The sequence below is a fragment of the Ochotona curzoniae genome, unplaced genomic scaffold, assembly GCF_017591425.1.
Source record: "Ochotona curzoniae isolate NIBS_2020 unplaced genomic scaffold, NIBS_Ocur_1.0 scaffold_4812, whole genome shotgun sequence".
NCBI lineage: Eukaryota > Metazoa > Chordata > Mammalia > Lagomorpha > Ochotonidae > Ochotona > Ochotona curzoniae.
This window is the reverse complement of record NW_024467124.1, coordinates 1,404,378-1,424,638: the sequence shown is the minus strand read 5'-3', so window position 1 is coordinate 1,424,638 and position 20,261 is coordinate 1,404,378. Positions and strand designations below refer to the sequence as shown.

The 20,261-nt window shown below is 41.4% G+C and overlaps 1 protein-coding gene across 3 annotated transcripts in view; it reads left to right on the top strand.

Moving 5' to 3' along the window:
- Positions 1–20,261, top strand: part of PTPRM (protein tyrosine phosphatase receptor type M) — a 773,655-nt gene that overhangs the window by 292,171 nt on the left and 461,223 nt on the right. For all 3 annotated transcript variants that reach the window (XM_040970558.1, XM_040970557.1, XM_040970559.1), the window contains one exon: positions 8,944–9,215. In XM_040970558.1, the coding sequence (XP_040826492.1) occupies positions 8,944–9,215 (272 nt within the window). The remainder of the gene's footprint in view (positions 1–8,943; positions 9,216–20,261) is intronic.

Below are 20,261 nucleotides of genomic sequence, written 5' to 3'. Positions count from 1 at the left end.
TACATGTGGGAAAAAAACAGTTTCTGAATCAAAAGTGATTTGGGAGAAAAATTAAGCGAAAGCTTATATTGTGATAGCTTCTGTCATTCTGAGATTTTGAACAAAAGGAATTGTTTCTAAAGATGTCGCTCTGTTAAAAATTTGACATATGGAACATTAGTCAGTCTTTTAAGAATGTTCTAAATAGCCTGTCACTACTCAGTTGTTACAGTTCTGCTTCATTAACATCGTCAGTCAGTCAAGAGGTTGTGTTTGTTTTCTTCTGTTTGTATTTTACTTACAAATGATAAAGGACACACCTACTGTTTTGCACTAAGTCCAGCTTATCTAGATGACATGTGCTGTAATCCATTTCATGCTCATGAAGCCTTCTAAGGAGAGGCCCTACTTCTTTTCTAAATGCAACTCCCAGAATTTCTTTCCTTTCCCATGAGCCTCTTCAAATACATTTTTATCTCAAATGCTGTCTCAAAACTCCTTTTAAAAGTTGATAGACAGTCCTAAAGCTCCAGATTTTACAGTGATTTCTGCTTATATTTACATTAAATATTTGTGAGCATAGTAGATGGGCTGATTCTGTGACCCTTTAAATAATTCTCTCTCTGGCGAAAGTTTAGCAAATAATATGTTTGACTAGGGGCTGGCACGTTGGCTTAACTGGCTAATCCTCCACCTCCAAGGGCTGGCATCTCCTATGGATGTCCTGGTTGCTGCAGTTCCCATCCAGCTCCTTGCTTGTGGCCAGGGAAAGCAGCAGAGGATAGCCTCAAGCCTTACCCTGAATCTATGTGGGAGACCCAGAGGAATTTCCTGGCTCTTGGCTCCAAATTGGCTAAGCTTCCATTATTGTAGCCATTTGGAGAGAGTGAACCAGCAGATAGAAGGATCTTTCTGTCTCTCCTTCTCTCTATAAATCTTCCTTTCTGATAAAAATAAATATATATTTTTAAAAATATGTATAACCAAGCTACAAACTTCTGTCTAAAGGAATGAATAGGTCCAATTTTATCATATAGTTTTTTAAATGTCCGCTTATATTTTGGTCAGCTCAATATGTTTATGAATAATGATTAAAAATTCCATTTGGCTGTGCTGTGGATAATTAAATTGAGAATTGCATTTTTCTTGGGTGTTTAGCAGAGATGGCCTAAAGCAGCTATTGTATTATGTCTGAGGGCTGTGAACTATGCTTGTTATTAATTTCATAGTTCGTAGATGGGTTGGGAATGTATTCAAGAGAACGGAATATATGCATGTAACTTCTAAGAATGATTCAGGTGACACTGAGCCTGTTGCCTGCTCTCCTGCTGACAGTATCCACTGGCTGGGCTCTGCAGGAGCTCCAATAGCAGGAAGAGGTTGTGCAATTGATGATAGAGCTTCTCTTGGGCCTCCTTGACACGTGGTTCTACCCCTTTGCCATGCTTCTGTTCCTCTTTATGATTTTACTGGCCTAGTATTACCAAAAAAAAAAAAAAATGCAGTGAACAAATTGAAGGAAAGTAAATCCAAAGGGAGACATGTCATTGAGAGTAGAGGGGTCCAGTTTTGTGCACATTTTATTCCTTGGTGGCAGTGAGGTCAGCTTTTCACATTGGGAGGAGGGTAAGTGTTTGAGAAGGGGCACAAGAGCAGCAGGTGGCCTGCAAAAGGTGAACCTGGCTGAGGAAAGCACAAGATAGCAAGTAACGTGGGTGCGAAGGGGTGCTGGCATTGTGGTGTGCTGGTGGCACGTTCCGTGGGGGCGCCTGGACTTCTGATGCTTCTCAGAAACTTTCATCTTCCACACTTGATGGGGTTTCTCATCAGAGAAGATGCGTTCTCTTGGAACCTTGTTAGTACTGACTGAGGCAGTAGGAGAAGGAGAACGGTGTAACCTGGGGATGGATGGCTCAGACACGAGATCCAAATTCAAAGAACAAATTAAAAATAATGTTTAAATTACCTTAGCAGGAAGCACAGGGCACTGTTCATATCTTTGTTTTTGGTTATTGAAAAGAAATCATAGCACAACATTTGTGAACTAAGTCCATTTTGGATCATGCCAAAATTGTGCGTTAGGAAGTCAAATAGTGCAGGAAATGTGAGTGTCGTCCATCTGCACACTTGGCCACAGAGACTCACATTTACATGCATTTCTTGTGTCTGAGTATGTGCATGCACATACATGTCTGGACACATCATCCTACATGCAGTCTGGGTCCCGTTGTATGATGTAGTTAGAAGGTTGAGTTGCAGTCAAAAATGCTTGAGAAGGACTGATCTTGGAGCATTACATTCAGAGCTTGAACACTTCAAGATGCCCCTGACTCAGTCACTTACCCTGAGCTCCCTTGGTGAATTGGCTCTGCTGTTCCTTCAGGTCTTCATTGTGGTGAGGATTTAGTGACATCAGTTGCACAATGTGTTGGCCCAATTACCAGGTGGCACATTTTATCCCACGACCTTTTCTCCTGTTTAAGACCTGCCAGTATTACATGGTGCTTTCGTGAGCCAGGGTAAACCAGACCTAGACTTTCCACAATTCTTTTCTGCACTCAATGGTTTTCTAGCCACCATCATTTTGTCTTTTCTTTTTAAAGTATTTATTCATTTGAAAGGTAGATTTACAGAAAGAAAGGGAAATATGCATCTTATGATTCACTCCCCAAATGACTACTAAGATTGAGGTTAGCCAAAGATGTCAGGAACCAGGAGCTCCATCTATGTCTGCCACGGGAGTGGCAGGGCCAAGTAGTTAGGCCAGGATCTGCTGCTGGAGCAGAGCAGGGCACCTGAGACTCATGGGTACCAGCATCTCAGGCAGCAGCATAACCGTATGAGCCTTAACCAGCTCCCATTGCTTTGTCAATGAATGTATTTCTCACTCTTCTTTACCATTTTCCTCCACACAATTGTTTTGTATTCAAAGATTCTTTACTGTACTTGTTTAAAAAAATTCAGAGATTTTCTTCCCAATCCGTTTTTGAAATTTGCCTACTTGTAATTCTTTTTTTAAGATTTTTTTAATTTATTTATTTGAAAGACAGAATGACAGAGAGAGAGGATAAAACAGAAAAAAGAGATCTTCCATCTGCTGGTTCACTCCCCAAATGATCGCATTAGGTCTGAACCATATCAAAGCCAAAAGCCATGGAATTCCATCTGAGTCTCCCATGGGAATGGCAAGGGCTCAAGGATGTAGACTATGTTCTTGGCCTTCCCAAATGCATTAGCAAGGAACTTAATTGGAAATGCAACAACCCAGACCCCAATTAGCATTTTCATCTAGGACATTGGTATCTGGGAAACAATTGTCCATTAGAAGATTGTAGGTCCTGTTTTGCACAGCTTATCTGCTACAAAGTTAAACTAATGTTATTCAGGGTAGACTGCTGAACCATACCTTTTTTGTTGCTAGTCCATGAATGCTATGAAAGTTGATGGCAAATCTACAGAAACTTTTCCTCAGTTAGGCTGAGTTGTTTTATATTTATTTTATCAAATGGTCCTGATCACACATTTGGAGCTTGCATTTTGCATGTCATTCTATTTCACTTTGGTAGCAATTCATGTTTATTATATTTTATTTGGTTTGATATGCACTGACAAACTTCAGATATAGTAATCCTTCATCACAGATTGTTTAGGAAGCATTGTTGTAGTAAGCTGAATTGTTATAACTAGTCATTTTTGGATATGTCAGAAAAAGCACAAATGGCCGTGTTAGCTGGAGTCAGGCTACGCATCAGCATTGATGAAACTTGTAAACTGTTTAAATAGGTTTTGGATTCTAAATCCACAAACTTAAGTTATGGTCATAGAGGGAAAAATGAAGGCAAACAGCCAAAGGGAGGGAAAGACTAATGATCTGTGCGCTTTTGAACAAAGTAAGATGCTGAAAAAATGAGTTATATAATGGCTTGAACATTCGCGAAATGCAATTCCTGAATTTTTCTGTCAGCTGAAGAAATGAGTGACGTACACTCTTCTTTCTTTCATCTTGCTGCATAACAGAACACACATCTTCTGTTGTTGTTGATATGCAGTTTCTCAAGTGTAGGATGGTAATTCAGACAGTTTTCTCCGCTTTTGCAAATCTAGATTCTCTAGCACATCAATGAAAATGTTACCGATGGGCCAAGAAAGGAGTAGCCAGTTCTGTGTAGTTGTTACTGCTGTTCCAACAAGGATGGAAGCCAGTCTCATCCCAAGAATTTGATTAAAGTAAATTTAATTCATCCAAAGATTGAGAATGTGAACATTGTGTATTCTTACAAGAGACTTTGTATTTTCAGAAAGTCAAAATAATTGTTCTTCAGAGCCATTCAGGTCTCCGTCTGAGCACTGTGAACTACCCTCCTCAAGTGGAGCCCATTTCTTTTTCCTGCAAAGCTATGTTCTCCACCCATGTGCCAGTGACTTGAGGGTGTTTTAATTATCTGAATACAAATTAAATATCTATGCCAACTTGAGTTATGATTGCTTTTATTTACTTTCCCAATTGGGGTGCTTTTGTTGGGGGGAGGGGACTGAGGTATGACAGTAACTACAAAGGGAGACCCAATTATTCTTTGAAAATGCCTTTCCTGCAGTCAAAACATTGAAATAGAAAGTGAACATTGAAACTCTACCATATAGGGATTTTTCAACAGCAGACCCAATAATCTATATTGAATGTGAATATTCACATTCACATTCCTGTTTTAAAATCATTTAAACATTAGTTGGTGGGCTGAGTTTCTTTTTATGCACGTGGGTGATAAATTCTAACCATTGAAGAACATCTCTTCCTTTCCCATGCCAGTCCTTTAGACACAGTACTTTATACCATATCAGAGCTGGTATACTGCTAAACAAGCATGTTCCTGTTTTCTTCTCTAAACTCATTGGAAGACTCAGCCCAGCACAGCCAGGACAACCTTGTGTGGGTGGAAAGGTCACCATGTATGTCTCAACACCACAAGCTAAGTCTTGGTGACCACACTGAATAGATGCCTTCCCCCACAACCACAACAGATTGAATCCAAGATTTTGTAATGTGCCAATACTAGTGTTCTTATATCAGACAAAAAGCAAATTTGAAAATTACCATCTACCTGTATTAGGACAATACTGAGATCATTGTGAGGTAGATGGAAGGAAATGGCACAAGGCAAAGACTGGCTTCCTATTCATAGAACAGGTGCTGCACCGGAAGTGGGCGAGGTCAGAGCAATCCTGATGGTAATCCCCTGGGCTGTTTTCTCCAGCACCTTCCTGTGTTTATGAAATCTGCTTTCCATAGTAGAGTGCCCAGGTTTCATACCTGGTTCTTGCTTTTGACTCCAGATTTCTGCCCTGATGGCCTCTGGGGGACGGCTGTGATGGCCACCCGAAGGGTGGATTAAGGCTTGTTCCATCTTTGGTCTCAGATCGGGATGCTGTAGGCATTAGGATGGGTAAACCAACAGGTATCTGCCTGTCTGCTTCTCAAATAAATAAAGCATTTATGAAAGCCCTTAAAATAAAAAGCAAAAACCAGTGCAGCTTTATTGCCAATGCTGTAACAAAAATAGTGACAACCCTAACAAAAACCTGACCCTTTCAGTACTGTCTGGCACAACATCCCAGGGAGCCTTGCATCACCCTAAACCCTAGGGCTCCAGCTCTTTCCCTCTGTAAAACTCCTTGGTTCATTCCCTTTCTGCCGCCCTTGAAATATGGTACATGGTTTGTCTTCTTCGTCAGTCATTTTGGCTTTTTCATTTTAAATCGAGAGGAAGGGCTTAGCAGTGCCCGAGTTTCTTCATCTGTTTTGTAGTTCCCCATGGGGCTTAACTGAGTGGAAAAAGAAATTGGCTCTCGAAACACTACGCTTGTTGCCACTCCTTGCACTAAAGAAGGCACTTCGGTAGGTTGTTTAGCTTTGTTTAAAGGCCATCACATGTTGATAAAAGCTTCAAGAGGAAAGCTTCCTTTGATCACTTTATAAAATTAATGTACTGCAAAACAATTCACATAAGTCAAAGTGACTGTGTGACTGGGATGGCAGTCCTCCCTCTGCTAATCCTGTTCGAGCTGATCTGCATTACAAAAGCATGCCTCTGCAAACAGACTATTGTGACTCACACAGGGACAAAAGGAGAAGAAAGGATTACAAAAATTAGGAACATTGGAGTATTTGTAATATGGATATCATCTGAATTTCACCTTGACCTCAACATAAGAACTTCTGTGTACTTTAGACAGCTCAGAAAAATAACTGGAAGAGCATTTTGGAGCAGAATACAGCATGGTAGATCAAGCAGTGGAGGACTGGTAGGGAGCCAGGAAAATAATACTTTAGGAAACTCAAATGATTTCCTGAACAGTAATGGTAAGATGGTGTTCAGTTTATGATTGGTATCTATTGGGCTTCATTTAGTCCCGCTTCACAGGTGTGGGTGCCCTCCATTTTAGTGACAGTAACAAAGTACATGAGGCTGGGTACTTAATAAAGAAAGAAGCCTTTTGATCTCACAGTTCTGGAAATCCTTGTGCAAGACTCTGGGGAGGGTCTCCTGATGGTAATGTTACAATGGAGGCAGTGTGCACAACAGGAGAATGAGAGAAATGCTGCGTTCCATTCTAACTGCACATTCTGTCAGAAACTGATGCAATGTCACAAAACCTGAGGGTACCACCCTTCACTAGGCTCCATCTCATGAAAATTCCACCGCCTCAGTATTGCTGCATTAGGAGCCAGCTTCTAGCACAAGGACCGTTGGGGGACATAGTCTTTCCCAGCCCATAGCAATGGTCAACATATGGGTTTACCATCCTTTGCGTATAATCGTGATTGGTACTCATGGTTACCCAAGTTCAACTGATGGAAACAAGGTGAGAAATAATATTCTTGGCGGTGTGGCAATACTGAAGCCTGGTGGTGATCCAGAGATAACCTTGCTCTCATGCAACAATGGAAGTAGCCATGGTTGCACAGAACAGGGCCCCAATGTTGGAAAATGCACTTAATCAGCTTAGACCTGACCAAGAGAAAAAAAAATGCAAACTCTTGGTCTGACCATCAATAGCCTGCTTCAGATTTGTGAGGAGGTTGGCCCAGCCTGCATGCTTAAACACTTCTATACCTTGCTGAATCTAACTAAGGCAAATTCTTGCAAAGGTCTCCTTCCTCATGTTTCTGTCTGTGCCGTGACTCTTACTTAAATCACATTTGGAATTCTTTCTTATTATTGGAATGTATGTTCCATAGATAACCCTTCCCATGTGGCTTCTTTTTTATATTTCTGGGTGTCTAACATTCAGGCCTTGAAAAATTGCTCTGTTTTAAAACAGCTTCTACAATTTTTCCTTTAGTGTTGTGCAGTAGGGTTTTTTTTTTTGCATGTTTTTTTTAAGTTTGTTGGTTGTTTTTCCTATACAAGTAGGTACAAATGGCCTAGGAAGAAACATGGAGTTATTGGAGTGTGGAAGGATGAGTAATAGCTTGGAAATTCAGAGTCTCAAAGTTCTGGTTTTGCTATTAACTCATCCTAAAACTTGAATAAGTTGCTTTGTAATCTGTGATCTTATTACTATGCATTTTCAGTGGTATTTAAACCTGCTTACTTCAAATCAGGACACCGTGACAGTGGCACCATTATACAAATGTACAGTAATATTGATCTATTGATCTCTCAACAGCTGGTTCATTTGTAAAGGAGATCAACATTTTTTATTTGTCCCTTAGAGCAATTCTGTGGGAAAGGTGATTTTCTTGTTTTGCTATATAGGAATCACAGCATCCAAACAAAATTCCATGGTTTTTTTTTTTTTCCAGGTACTCTGCTTGCTTATAGGCACATATGAATAAACACTGAAATGGCTGTATACACAAAAAATACCATTTTAGACATTGTCATTCACAATAAGGGACATTTAAAAGGCAAAACTACTGGGGAAAGAACTCACTTGCCCAGAAGAAATTGGGAGTCCATCGTAACCTGGAACAACAATGCTTTCTACTTTTTTTTTTTGTATTCAACTTAGGTCGACTTAGAACTTTGAGCTTTAATATATTTTCCCTCTCTGTTAACAAGAATTTGCAAAAACCTATTGTCTTTAAAACATTTTTGCTATTGTCTTTTTCAATGTGGTGTTTACAATTTATGCAGTTATTTCAGGTGAAATTTCTGTTGACCTTAGCCATGACAGGGCTCCAGGTGCCAGGTGAACTTGATCAGCTGTTAGCCCTTCAGCATTTGGCGCTGTGTTAATGCTTTGCCTGTGGAAACAGGAGGAGCTGGTTTGACAGTGGGTAGTCAACCTCCAGTGGAAAAGTGACATTTGCATGCCCATTTACCCACCTCCAGGAAAATCAACTGTCGTAGCTTTGGGCAGAAGCACTGGTGCCCAGAGCAAAACCACAAGGAGTGTCAAGGTCCAATGAAGAGGTCTTGCCAAGCTGGGTTGTGTAACATCTAAACATAGTGGCTACCCAAAGAGGCTACTCTTATAGGATGTTGATGTGCCATGGGGCCTTCTGGGAAGATGGGTGCCATCATTGTGCTAGCCAGTGTGGTAGCAACTAAGTACCATGTGATCCTGAAGCTCATGGAACCTGGCTGGTGGACTGCAGACCCGAATGTCTGATCATGTGGAAATTTAATTAATTTCCACTTAAATAACCGTATGTGGCCAGTGACCGCCAATTTGATCTGAGGAGTCTGTAACCATTATGCTTCATTTCTGTTACTTAGAAAACTAATTACAAGTAACTTCCAGGAAATTCTGCATTCACTGACTCTGGAGCGAATTGGGTTGTGGGATGAGGTGGGGGGAGTAGGAGAAAGTTTTGCATTGAAAGGAAGGCAGGGAATGAGAGCTGTAACTGTAAGTAGGTGGAATTACAGTGCTGGCCTGTGTGAATGGTGGTGGCTCCTCAGGGAGCATCAGAAAGTGTTTCAGGGTGTGACCCTCTCTCTGCCTTTGTGTCCTCAGGTTCTTTCATGCTGGTGAACACATCTGGGAGACCCGAGGGGCAGATAGCCCACCTGCTTTTACCTCAGCTTAAAGAAAACGACACCCACTGCATCGATTTCCACTATTTTGTATCCAGCAAGAGTAATTCTGCACCCGGCCTACTCAATGTCTATGTGAAGGTCAATAACGGGCCCTTGGGAAGTCCCATCTGGAATATATCAGGAGACCCAACACGCACATGGAACAGGGCAGAACTTGCCATTAGTACTTTCTGGCCTAATTTTTATCAGGTATGTGATGCCTTCTCATTTCATGATATGAAACATTGTCTAACTTCTAAAAATACGAATTCTTGTGGTATGGATGTAACCAGAAAATTTGTAAGAGTGTTTTTTGTATCAATGTAGGTAAAATCTATGCTTTCTAATAAAGAATGTTTTAAGACTCTGTGATGCTAGTAAAAAGTATGACTTAAATTTGCGTATCCAAGTTGTATATTGTTTTAAGAAATAATAATAATAATAATAAAAAGCCGTAACTGCAGTAGGGCAAGAAGTGCTTATCTTCAAGGGTATTTTTACTTTCCTTGTTCAGTAAACTGTCACCCAGAGAGATGGCCTGGGAGTAAAGGCAGATGCGGCTTCTCCTGGGAGTCAAGGGTCATTACAGATGAGCGCCACCTAAATGTCACCCTGTGAAGTACAGTTACCGTCTTCCACCCACAGAAGCAATGGAAGAAAATACCAGAGTCTTCTTGGTCATGAAGGGTTGCCCAGGCCTCCTTTGCTGTTATCTTGGGGAGTCTGTTGAGACTCATTTGTTCACTTTGTGATCCCATGACATGAAGGGAGTGGCCTGGAGCGTTAGGAGGTGGTACAGAAGTCATCTAAGGCAGGGGGCACCTGTGACACAGGAACCTCCTGAGTTGGGATCCCAGATGGGAAACTCATGATAATGGACATGTTTCTTTCTGAATAAAGACCATCAACTTCCAGATAGGAAGTACCATAAAGAGATCGTGATCTTTTGCTTTACTCTTTTCTAATTCTTTTGGCTCACCAAGGAGCCAACTTGCACGTGGATGTAAAATCATTTGTCATGTTTCATTGGGGTGGTTGTCTGGACTTAGGGTAGGACTATCTGGGTGTTTCAACGGCTGGTTTTCTTCGAGATGGTCCTGGATGACGTCCTTAATATGTTCTGCAGGTTTGTTGCTTATCAAGTACTATCTGTCAATCCTAGTCCTTCTACAACTGAATGGATAATGGGAATAAATGGTCTGTAGATCCCATGCTTGACTTATCTCTGTACCCCAGTGCCTACAGAGATTTCTGATATTTCGTCAGTAATGAATTATTGATATTTCATGAGTAATGAGTAAATATTTTGGAGTGGTAGTGAGGAGGTAGTGGAAGCTCCAGTGGTATATGCGTTAATTGTTAAAAAATCTATTTAGAGTGTGCTCGGCAGTAAATTTTTAAAATATTAGAATTTTACATGTATCTACATTTGGCAATTAACGGTTAGGAATTTATCCTAAAATTTTGAAAAGTGCTTGCAGATAATTAAGTACAATGATATTCATAGCAACTTATCTTCTAACAATGAAAAAGCAAAAAACAACATTATTTCCAACAATACAGGATACATTAATTATACCATCTCACTACAAAAATTGTTTTGCAACCATTATGAATAATGCTGTGGAAGATCACTTAAGCTTATATTGTTAAGTGGATAAGTGGATATAAAATAGAGTATTAATTCAAAATACATAATAAAGAATAAAATCTATTCTGAAGCAAATGCATTTAAAGCTATCTCCCTATCAAGTTGGATAACAGGGGATTCAATTTTTTTTTTCATTCTGCCATTTGTCATATTCTAAATTCACCCCAGTATACAGGTACTATTTTTATTTATGAAACAATTAGATTTTAAATGAGCATTTTTTTTCTCAAAAAGAAAATATCCTATTCAATGAATACCTTCTTTTTCTATAAATGTATTGATACTCAATCAGGACTATATTTATAAATTTAGCCTATAGGGAAAAGCTTCCTGTTTTTACAAGTTTAAGGATCGAGCTGGGATCTGGGTGTTACCAAGGTAGCCTGGAGAAGGTCTTTTTGTCTGGCACAGACTGAGAACCTGAATGGGATGTAAAGGCTCCTTCTAGAAGAGCTCTGGAACATTCTCATTGCCTTTCAGACCCTGCTGTGGGCATCTACTGGTTGGGGACCATGAGTAGAAAGTTGTCCCTCATCTTTGTGCCGATGTCCTTTGCTTTGGCCTTTGCAGCATCCAGCCTCAACCTCCAGAGTGAGTTCTCCTGAGAGCCTTCCTGGTCTCCGGAGCCTCAGCATGCAGGTTGTCATGACAATGGCTGCGTTCCAGATCTGGGTTTTCTACTCTCCTTTACATGCTTAGCTCAGACAGTAGTGCGTTAAAGGGTGTTTTGACTTAAAAACACTCTGGGGAGACCAGGCTTAACTAAAGGAATTACCAAACTGCATCGTGAGTGGGATAGTCCTCTGGACCTGGACAGGTTCATTTTTAATGAATTCCTGCTTGACTTTGGATAAAATCTTTTACCTTCCCAATTAAGAATGCCTTATCCTGACCCTTTGACCCCTGTACTTGCCACTGTAATCTCTGGTACGTCACAAGTACTGTGTAATTTGTCAAATTAAAGTAGGTTTCTATCCTTGTAGCTTTGGGTTCTCTGCAAAATGTGTGCCGTCATTGTCTTGTACCAGAGAGCTAGTAGCTTAAACAATAGGCTTTATTATTCACACATTTGGAGTCAGGAGGTCTGAGGGCAGGGCACCAGCATGGACAGCTGGATGGAAGCTCTCACCTTGGTTTACAGATGCCTGTCTTGCTATTGTGTCCCCACATGGCAAGGGAAGTGGGACAAGTTAGCTGTCATTAGCTTCTGCATACTGGAATGCTGATCCCACTGGGAGGGCCACATCCTGGTAAGGTCCAAGGACCTCCCCAAAGCCCAGTCTCCTAATACTGGGAGGTGTGGGGAGGGGTCAACATGAATTTTGAAGGGATACAAACCTTCAGTTCAAAGCAATGATCGACTCAGTAGAAATAGCTTCATACTGTGAATTAAAGGTGAAATTGTAGATTTTTTTATTACAGTGTTGGTGAGTTTTTAAGAACCTGTTTATCAACAACTGTGAAGGGTATAGAAGCCCTAAAAACTCCCCCTGGTTCATTCAGTTCCTGAGCACCCCAACTAAGCATCCGCCTTTTGAAAGTTGGAATGCATGCTGAAGGCGTTAGTTCCCCCTTTCTGCTGGGAAGTGAACTTGTTGAAGTCACTACTGTCTTTGCAACATGAACTGAGGGCAAATGGTAGGATATAAATGACACTGGAGAAATGAGAGAACAAATTCCTGAGGCTAAGCCCCAACACCACCACCACAGAAAACCTGAATCTTCTTTCTTGTTCTAGCAGTACAAGGAAAACAAATGTATTAACAGGTATGAACTAAGAGAAAAGCACCTACCAAGTGCTGTGTCCACCCCAACTTAGGGGGTCAACCTCATACAAACCATACAGCATAGTACCTGTCAGCCGAAACCCAGCAGAGGGTTTCCCCAGGCCCAGCACAAGGTCTCCTGAGGGGAATCCTGCCAGAGCGTATCTACTTTTAGTGTAACTTTCTGCATTGATTTCTCCTTAAAGACTTGTCTGCTAGCCCACAGATATGAACTGGTCTGCAAAACATGCAAGTTTTTTTGTTACTATATGTGATGTCTGTGTGTGATTTTTGTTAACATCCAAGTGATGCATTGTTAAAAGACAGATGAGCTGTACCTGAGACTGATGTTGAAGAAAAGAGGATAGAATAGATCATGTGGTTTCCCTAAGAGACTCTGTCTAGGAATACATGAATCAGGGTCCACAGGATAGTACTCCTGAATTACTGTGATGCCTGCGAGAGACATAATAAATATCCTAAAAAATGAGTTTTGTGTATATTTGAAATACACGTGTATTAAAATGTTAATTTCTTCAAAGGTAGCTTTTCCATTAGATAGTAGTTTTTATATGACACAAGTTGAATAAATTAAATATTTCAAAGCTGTTTCATATTATGTTACAGTTTGTATCATAATATGAGTATTGCACATTTCCTATTCGTTGTCTGAGAATGATCCACATTATAGCATAACTAAAGACAACACTCTTTGGCTTAGACAGAATAGGATTTGAATGTCATTACTTGCTTATTTGTCAGTTTGGGCAACAGGGGCTGATTGTAGCATAGCTGGTTAAGCCACTGTTTGTAATGCCTACATCACACATGAGTACCAGTTGGAGTCTTGGTTACTCCACTTTTAATCCCACTCGCTGCTGATGTGCCTGGGAAGGCAGTCAAAGATAACCTAAGTACCTGAGTCCCTGCTACCCATGTCGGTGACTGGAATTGAATCCGGGGCTCTTGGTTTGAGTCCAGCCCAGACCTGGCTGTGGTTTCCATTTGAGGAGTAGTGAGAGAATAGAAGACCAATTTTTCTCTCTCCCTCACATCTCTAATTTTTCTATCTCTCTCTCTGTCCTTACCTCTCTCTTTTCTGTATTCTGTGTCTTTCAAATAAATAAATCTTACTAGAAATAAGAAGAGGCTTGGGTAACTGTTTTAAACTTTATGAACCTCATGTTCCTACAGACCTGGATATAGTGACTGTGCAGGATGTAAAGATGCAAGAAAAACTCAACTGTGACATGCGAGCCTCTGATGGTAGCACTTGGTTGAGCCATCTTTAAGATTTGTGAAAGAAAATAAAAATGGGGAGCCGATCATAGTTGAGAGCTTTTTGCCTGCTAAGGCACTTCCTAAATGTGTTGAGTGGGATATTCTTGAAAAAGCATTCCAAGAAAAGTCCCTGGAGAAAAAGAGGTGAACCAAGTTCCTTCCCATTGGGAGGTTCCCAAACTGCTATACTCAAGGATTGGGAAGGCGAGGTGCCAGGGAGTCCAGGCTCGTCCCCCTTCTCTGGCTTCATATCAGAACAAAGTTCTCTGCATTTGACGATGATGCTGTGTTGTCCGTTGTTTTCCTTTGGAAGCTCTGAGCGTTAGTTAGAGTTTGTTTCTTACTTGACTTGGACCACACAATCTGGGTAACTTTTTTCATTCTGATTGGAGTCAGGAACAGGGGACGTTTTCAATCAAATTAGACGCAACTTCTTGATAGACCTTTGACATGCATAAAACCTTCATGCTCATCTCTTATTTTCATAATGATTCCCCTAATGTGCCTGCTGCCCAAGCACATCTGGGGTGATGGAACAATCTTTAGCAGAGGAAACCATTCTTGCAGGCAGTCATTGTAGCCGGCATTTACTATTTATGGTGTATGGTGGAATAATATTCTACTGGTACAAATCATTATAGTAACCTGCACGGAATACAGCTAATTGCAGGTTAATCACTGTGCATTAAAGCATAAATTGTCAAGTATTTGATGATTAACACATATTTAATAACTTAATTAGTGTTTGTTGTAATTGCTGCTACTTAAATGTGCCCTTCTGGGGCTCAGCAGCCTCAGGGAAGCCTGGGCCCCCTGCCTTGCTTGAGCACCTGCTGCCATGGATTAAGATCTTGACTTCCTGCCACTGAAAGACTAGCTGTTTCCTCTCACATTTCACCATCTTGCTTTCTGGCATTCATTTTTTAAAAAATAAGATCCCAGCTTTTGTTGTGCAATCACCTTTTTCTTTCTTGTCCCCGCCCATTTCAGAACAGAGGCCACCAATTGGCTCCTGCACAGCTTTTCTCCCACCTTGCATAGGCAATGGTCTTGTATATACTGGGAAGCTAGGAAGGAAAGCAAGGCTATCCAGTAGAAATGGTTGCTGTGAAAAGAGAAAAATGTGTATAGATACCCTGGACGTGTCTTTCTCTCTGCCTCTCTGTAAAGGGCAGACACTGAGCAGAGGGCATGTGAGGATGAAGCCAGCAGACAGGAGAGTCTCCTGGCTCAGAGGAGCCTCCTTGTAAAAATGATTTCCTTAGACAAGCTGAAGGCTTCCCTGGGGTGTGTCGGGGAAGGGGGGCTCTTTCTGTTGGATCCCATCCTAGAGTCTTTATGCAGCCAGGACTGAAAGGAACTTGTACTTTGAGGGGAGGCAAATCCGAGACTTACCCTTTATGGGGCTGACATCCCTCATAAATGAGGAGTTGAGGGAATAGGAATGACTTGATCTTATCTGTCCCTTCACAATTAGTGCCACTCTTATTCTCCACACAGCTGTGTGGGTTTCTTGGCTTTGTTTGCCTTAGCCCACTGGAAAGCTGTGTGAAATCACAGCTGAGTGACAGCAGACCAGCATACTGCTTAGAGATAATGTGAACTAAGTAATTTTTCCCAAATTATGTTCCATAAATCCAAGGAGTGTTGGGAGGCATGATTTGGCCAAACAGGAAGATGTGCTGATAAAATTGAACTGCTGGCCATTTGGGTCCTCAAAACGTATCTGTCTCCAAGAAGGACACACGCAGGATATAGGTGCCCACTGGAGTGTTGGGGAAGCTTCTTTTGAGTCTACTGTTCTCTTATGTGCACTTGGGAAATACATATCCTGTAGCAGGTGAGAGACAGCACATGTGCTGGCTACATAAATCCTCCACTATACTCTTTCTTCAGTGCAAAGCAACTGAATTGCTACTTTCCGTATATAGGATTACATGTGGGATTTCATGTGTCAGTGACATGTAAGTCTCCTAGTAGGAAGGCTTGTCTAAGCTGTTGTCCTTGCCCTCAGCAGTTTATGCTTAAAATCATAATAGTGACTATTAAGAAGCCAAGAAGTTGGGGGAGCAGCACGATGGTATCGCAGGTTAATCCCCTGCCTGCAGAGCCAGCATCCCACATGGGTGCAGGGCTGAGTCCTGGTGCTCCTGTAACTCTGCCTTTCAGATGAAACTAAAGAAATCTTTTTTTTTTTTAAAGAAACCAATAAGAACACGCTGGTTCTCCCCATAACATTAACTCAATAATACATTTATGAAATTGAGCAATTTGTGTAATGTTCCAAAACCTTGAAGATCAAATGTTTAATTTTGAAAACTTAACCTCATCTCAAGTATTCTTTCTCAACCTATACTTATTATTGATGATCCAGGATAAGCACGCCCTCTGTTGCTTGCTATTTTCTATCTCTGTGTGGTCACTTCCTCTTAAGTTTATCACCATAGTCCCTGACAACTTCCTTCTTCCTTGATTTCCTCATACAGTCCGTGTTATAGGATGAGCATTTAAGCTGTGATCACATCACATTATTGTTTTAAAGGGAAAGAGGAGACCACAGGAAAAGAAGGAAAGCACTGAAGGCTGTTTGGAGAAACAGAAGAAGTCATTGGAGGATAGGCCTGACAAAGCGTCAAAAATATGCCCCAATGCAACGTTTATAGAATGCTCTGTTTCCACACCCAACCTTACACTATTCTAATAGCCCATCCATAGAAAAAAAATGCATGTGTATTTTGCTCCTAGCTTCTTGTACTTCATTTTTATTATTTCTTCTTTTAAACTAACACACAGTAATTAATTAATACCTATTTTTGGGGTACAGAGTGATAACACACGTGTATACTGGATAAGAAGGAACTCAGGAGTTCCTATCTCCATCTCTTAAACTCCTCTCTTCTTGTTCTTCCTAAAATACGTGGCAGGCCGTTGTGGAGGCTGGTGGCCCTGCTGGGCGGTAGAGCACCTGCGGGTGCTCCTGCTAGCTGCAATCTGACTCCCCAGTGTGACAGGCATGGTAGTTCTCCTGTGGCTCCCTATATGTTTTTGTTTATTCAGATTTTACTCATTTGATGAAAAGAACATGACAGATTTATAAGACACGCCTTTGCTTTTTAATTTAAATCAAAAGTCCCATACCCGCGCCTCCCCCCCCAAAAAAGCTGCCTTAGATAATTTGTGAGACTACAGCTGTGCACCTGCTAATCCCCTTTGTTGGAAGGGCATTGACAGGTGATTTCTGCTAGCAAGTCCTCCTTGGCGAGGGTCCCTGTTGCTGAGCAAATCCCTTTCCTTTCTCACATATAGCAAGGGAAAGTAGAGGCATGGAAAGCTAATTTTGCCCTTCATTGAAGCTGCGAGTGTCAGGGATGCTGCATTGTTCGACTGCGTCGCCATTTCACTTTGGCAGGCATCAGAGGGAGGAGATGATGTGACACCTCACAGAAGCCCACATCTGGGAAGACTTTTCATAAGCAAATGAGAGCGCTAGGCAGCAGCTTAACCAGTGGCTTTCGGTCCCAAAGCAAATGCTTTTTCCCAGTCTGGGGAGATGGGGCAGCTTGCCTTCCGAGATGTTATCAGCAGATTGAGTGAATATTGTTTCTCTCTGCTGTACATTTCCTTCCACCCTGTGGCTACAAATAATATCTGGTAGCCATCAGCACAAAACCACTCTGGGACTCACAGTGAGCCAGTCCGCGCTAACACCATAGGCTGTCCTGTGTCTAAGCTATATACAGTCACAGAGAACATTGCACTGGTGCATACGGCATCGGCGCAGGAGGCTCCAGGGACAGCATGCTGCCCTCCACCTCCAGAGATACTATTGGATCATTGGATATTCCTATCTCTTACAGGAAGTACTGTAATATTTCCATATAACATATCCTCCACTACTTGCAGCCAGCTGGGGATTACTTATGAGAACAAAATAATGCATATATTTTTTTAAAGATTTACTTATTTTTATTGGAAAGTCAGATATGCAGAGAGGAGGAGAGACAGAGAGAAAGATCTTCCGTCCGATGACTCACTCCCCAAGTGACCGCAACGGCAGGTGCTATGCCGATTCAAAGCCAGGAGCCAGGAACTTCTTCCAGGTCTCCCATGTGGGTGCAGGGTCCCAAGGCTTTGAGCCGTCCTCGACTGCTTTCCCAGGCCACAAGCAGGGAGCTGGATGGGAAGTGGAGCTGCCGGGATTAGAACCGGAGCCCATATAGGATCCTGGCACGTTCAAGGTGAGGACTTTAGCTGCTAGGCCACCCCACTGGGCCCAATGCATATGGCTTTTTGCCTATATTTCTTAGAGAATGATGACCAGAAAAAACAACCTCTAGCTGTTCAATATAGATGCGTCTATTTTTGTTCCTTAGTTGGCTGAACAGGTAGATGGCAAACCCATAGATAGGAAGAGTGCAGTGTGCCAAGCTATTCCTTCTGTAGAAAATATGGGGTTGAGTGTCTGGAAGCCTTCCATCACAGGATTCTGGTCAACCATCAGACATAATCTTGTGCACATCTGCTTCGTTAACATTGAACACCTAAACATCTCAGCAGAGCTTAGTCAATGGTTATGTTTTTTCCCAAGATTCATCACAGCCTTCTTACTCCTGGAAGTGTCAGAGAGCCTTCCACACCCCACTCATTATTTTCAAAAGCAAAATCACCAGTCAGAAGCATAATACAGTGAAAAAAGTGATCAGAACACTTTTACAGTAGAGAAGCTGAAGCAGAAATACGCGTTTGCCTTGTATGGCTTTAGCTAGGGATGAGTTCATTGAGCAGCTGTGTGCAGTGCCCAACTCACCATGTGGATTTTCCAAGCATAATCGGGGTTATAAATAAATTTGTCAGATGCACCAATATGGAATGCAGAGTGATGAAGAGTGATTGGATTTTTATATTAAGCCAATCCCCCAAAAATGGTGATTTGAAGTTAAGCTTTGACAACAGTTATCACAGAATAAGATAGGGTAGTTCTATGAATGTGACATGGTAATCCACAATTTGTCAGATTATCACAGCTTAGGTCGAACTAGAGAACAAAACTATTTTCCCTAGAAATGTGTTGTTTTCAGTAAAGATAAATAAAAAGTAGAATTGAATGTCAGGTTGAACTTGCATGATACAGATTTTCAGTAGTTCACTTTGTTGATTTCTGGGTTGTATTTATTTTATTTTGCACAGTGTTCGTGGGGCTGTTCAGTAAAATGATTGGTTTCTCTACTTTTTGAATATTTTGCAATACTGTATAATTTGCAATATTTGGTTGCAATATTATAAGCGGTATGGACATTGACAATACCCTAGATATTATTTAATTGAAGCGAGTCGAGCCACGGGCAGGGTTTCTCTCCCTAACTCTGTTGGAGTAGGAAGCTGCCATGTGGAGTACAAAGTATATTGTACCGGGCTGTGACAAAGTATTGCTTTTGACACAGGCATTCTTGTTAACCAGAGTAAATGACAGTGTGTTGGTGAGCTGAACAAAAAAATTTGTTCTAAAAAGCAGGAGGCTAGGTGGTAAATATCTCAGGCTCTGCAGGCCAGATGTGTCTGTCGCAGCCACTTGGCTCTGATGTTGTAAGACAGCTGCTATAACAAAGTGGTGAATGAATGTGCATGACTGTGGGCCAATACAACTGTATTCATGGATGTTGAATTTGAAAGATTCACGTCTTACAAAATAGTCTTCTTTTGATTTTCTCGCACTATTGAAAACTATGAAAACTCTAGCTTGTGAGCAATGCAAAAAATATGTATTTTTTGTAATTTTACATATATATATATAATGGATATAATGGTCCTACAAGTTTTGTCTTAAAATTTGATATTGTTAAAACTATTTTACAGAACTTGTTTCTGTTGGGTTGGATAACAATGACCAGAACATATCCCCAGACCATTCTCTTCCTCCTTTTTTGCTTTCTTCTCCCAGCAATGCCTTTGTTGCCCTCGTCTTCCTACATCCTGCATGGGCGATTGATTGCTGCTGTTGCCAGGCAGGCCTGTGACCCCTGCTGGATCTGCACACCCTTGCTGTGTACTTTCTGGCCTTAGAGTAGCCCCGTATTGGACAGAAAGAGACAAAAACATTATTTTCAATTTTGAAACTTTCATGGTAAAGGAACTGGCAAGAAGGTAGTACAAAAATGAGTTTTTATGGGAATGGAAGCTTTCATTTCTTGGGGATAGATGCATAGCAGTACAGTTGTAGGGTTGTGTTTTGAAGTTGCAGTCTTTGTATTACATTATTAGTTATAGTCCCTTATGTGCTTTAGTCTCCTAGTGTGGGCAAAAATATATATTTTTTTCCCACTTGGATTGCCTCCATGCAATTGCCTGGTTCAAGCCCCAGATCCTGACCCCAGCTTGCTGATGTACCCTCTGAGTCCCTACCACTCCCATGGGAGAGGCAGTCGGACGTTCAGGCTTCTGTCTTGGCCTAGGGTAACCCTAGCTAAGCCCTAGTGCCAGCATTTGGAGAGTCCATCAACAGTTGCAGGATCTTCTCTCTGTAGCTCTGTTTTTGTCTTTCTACCTTTCAAATGAAATGAA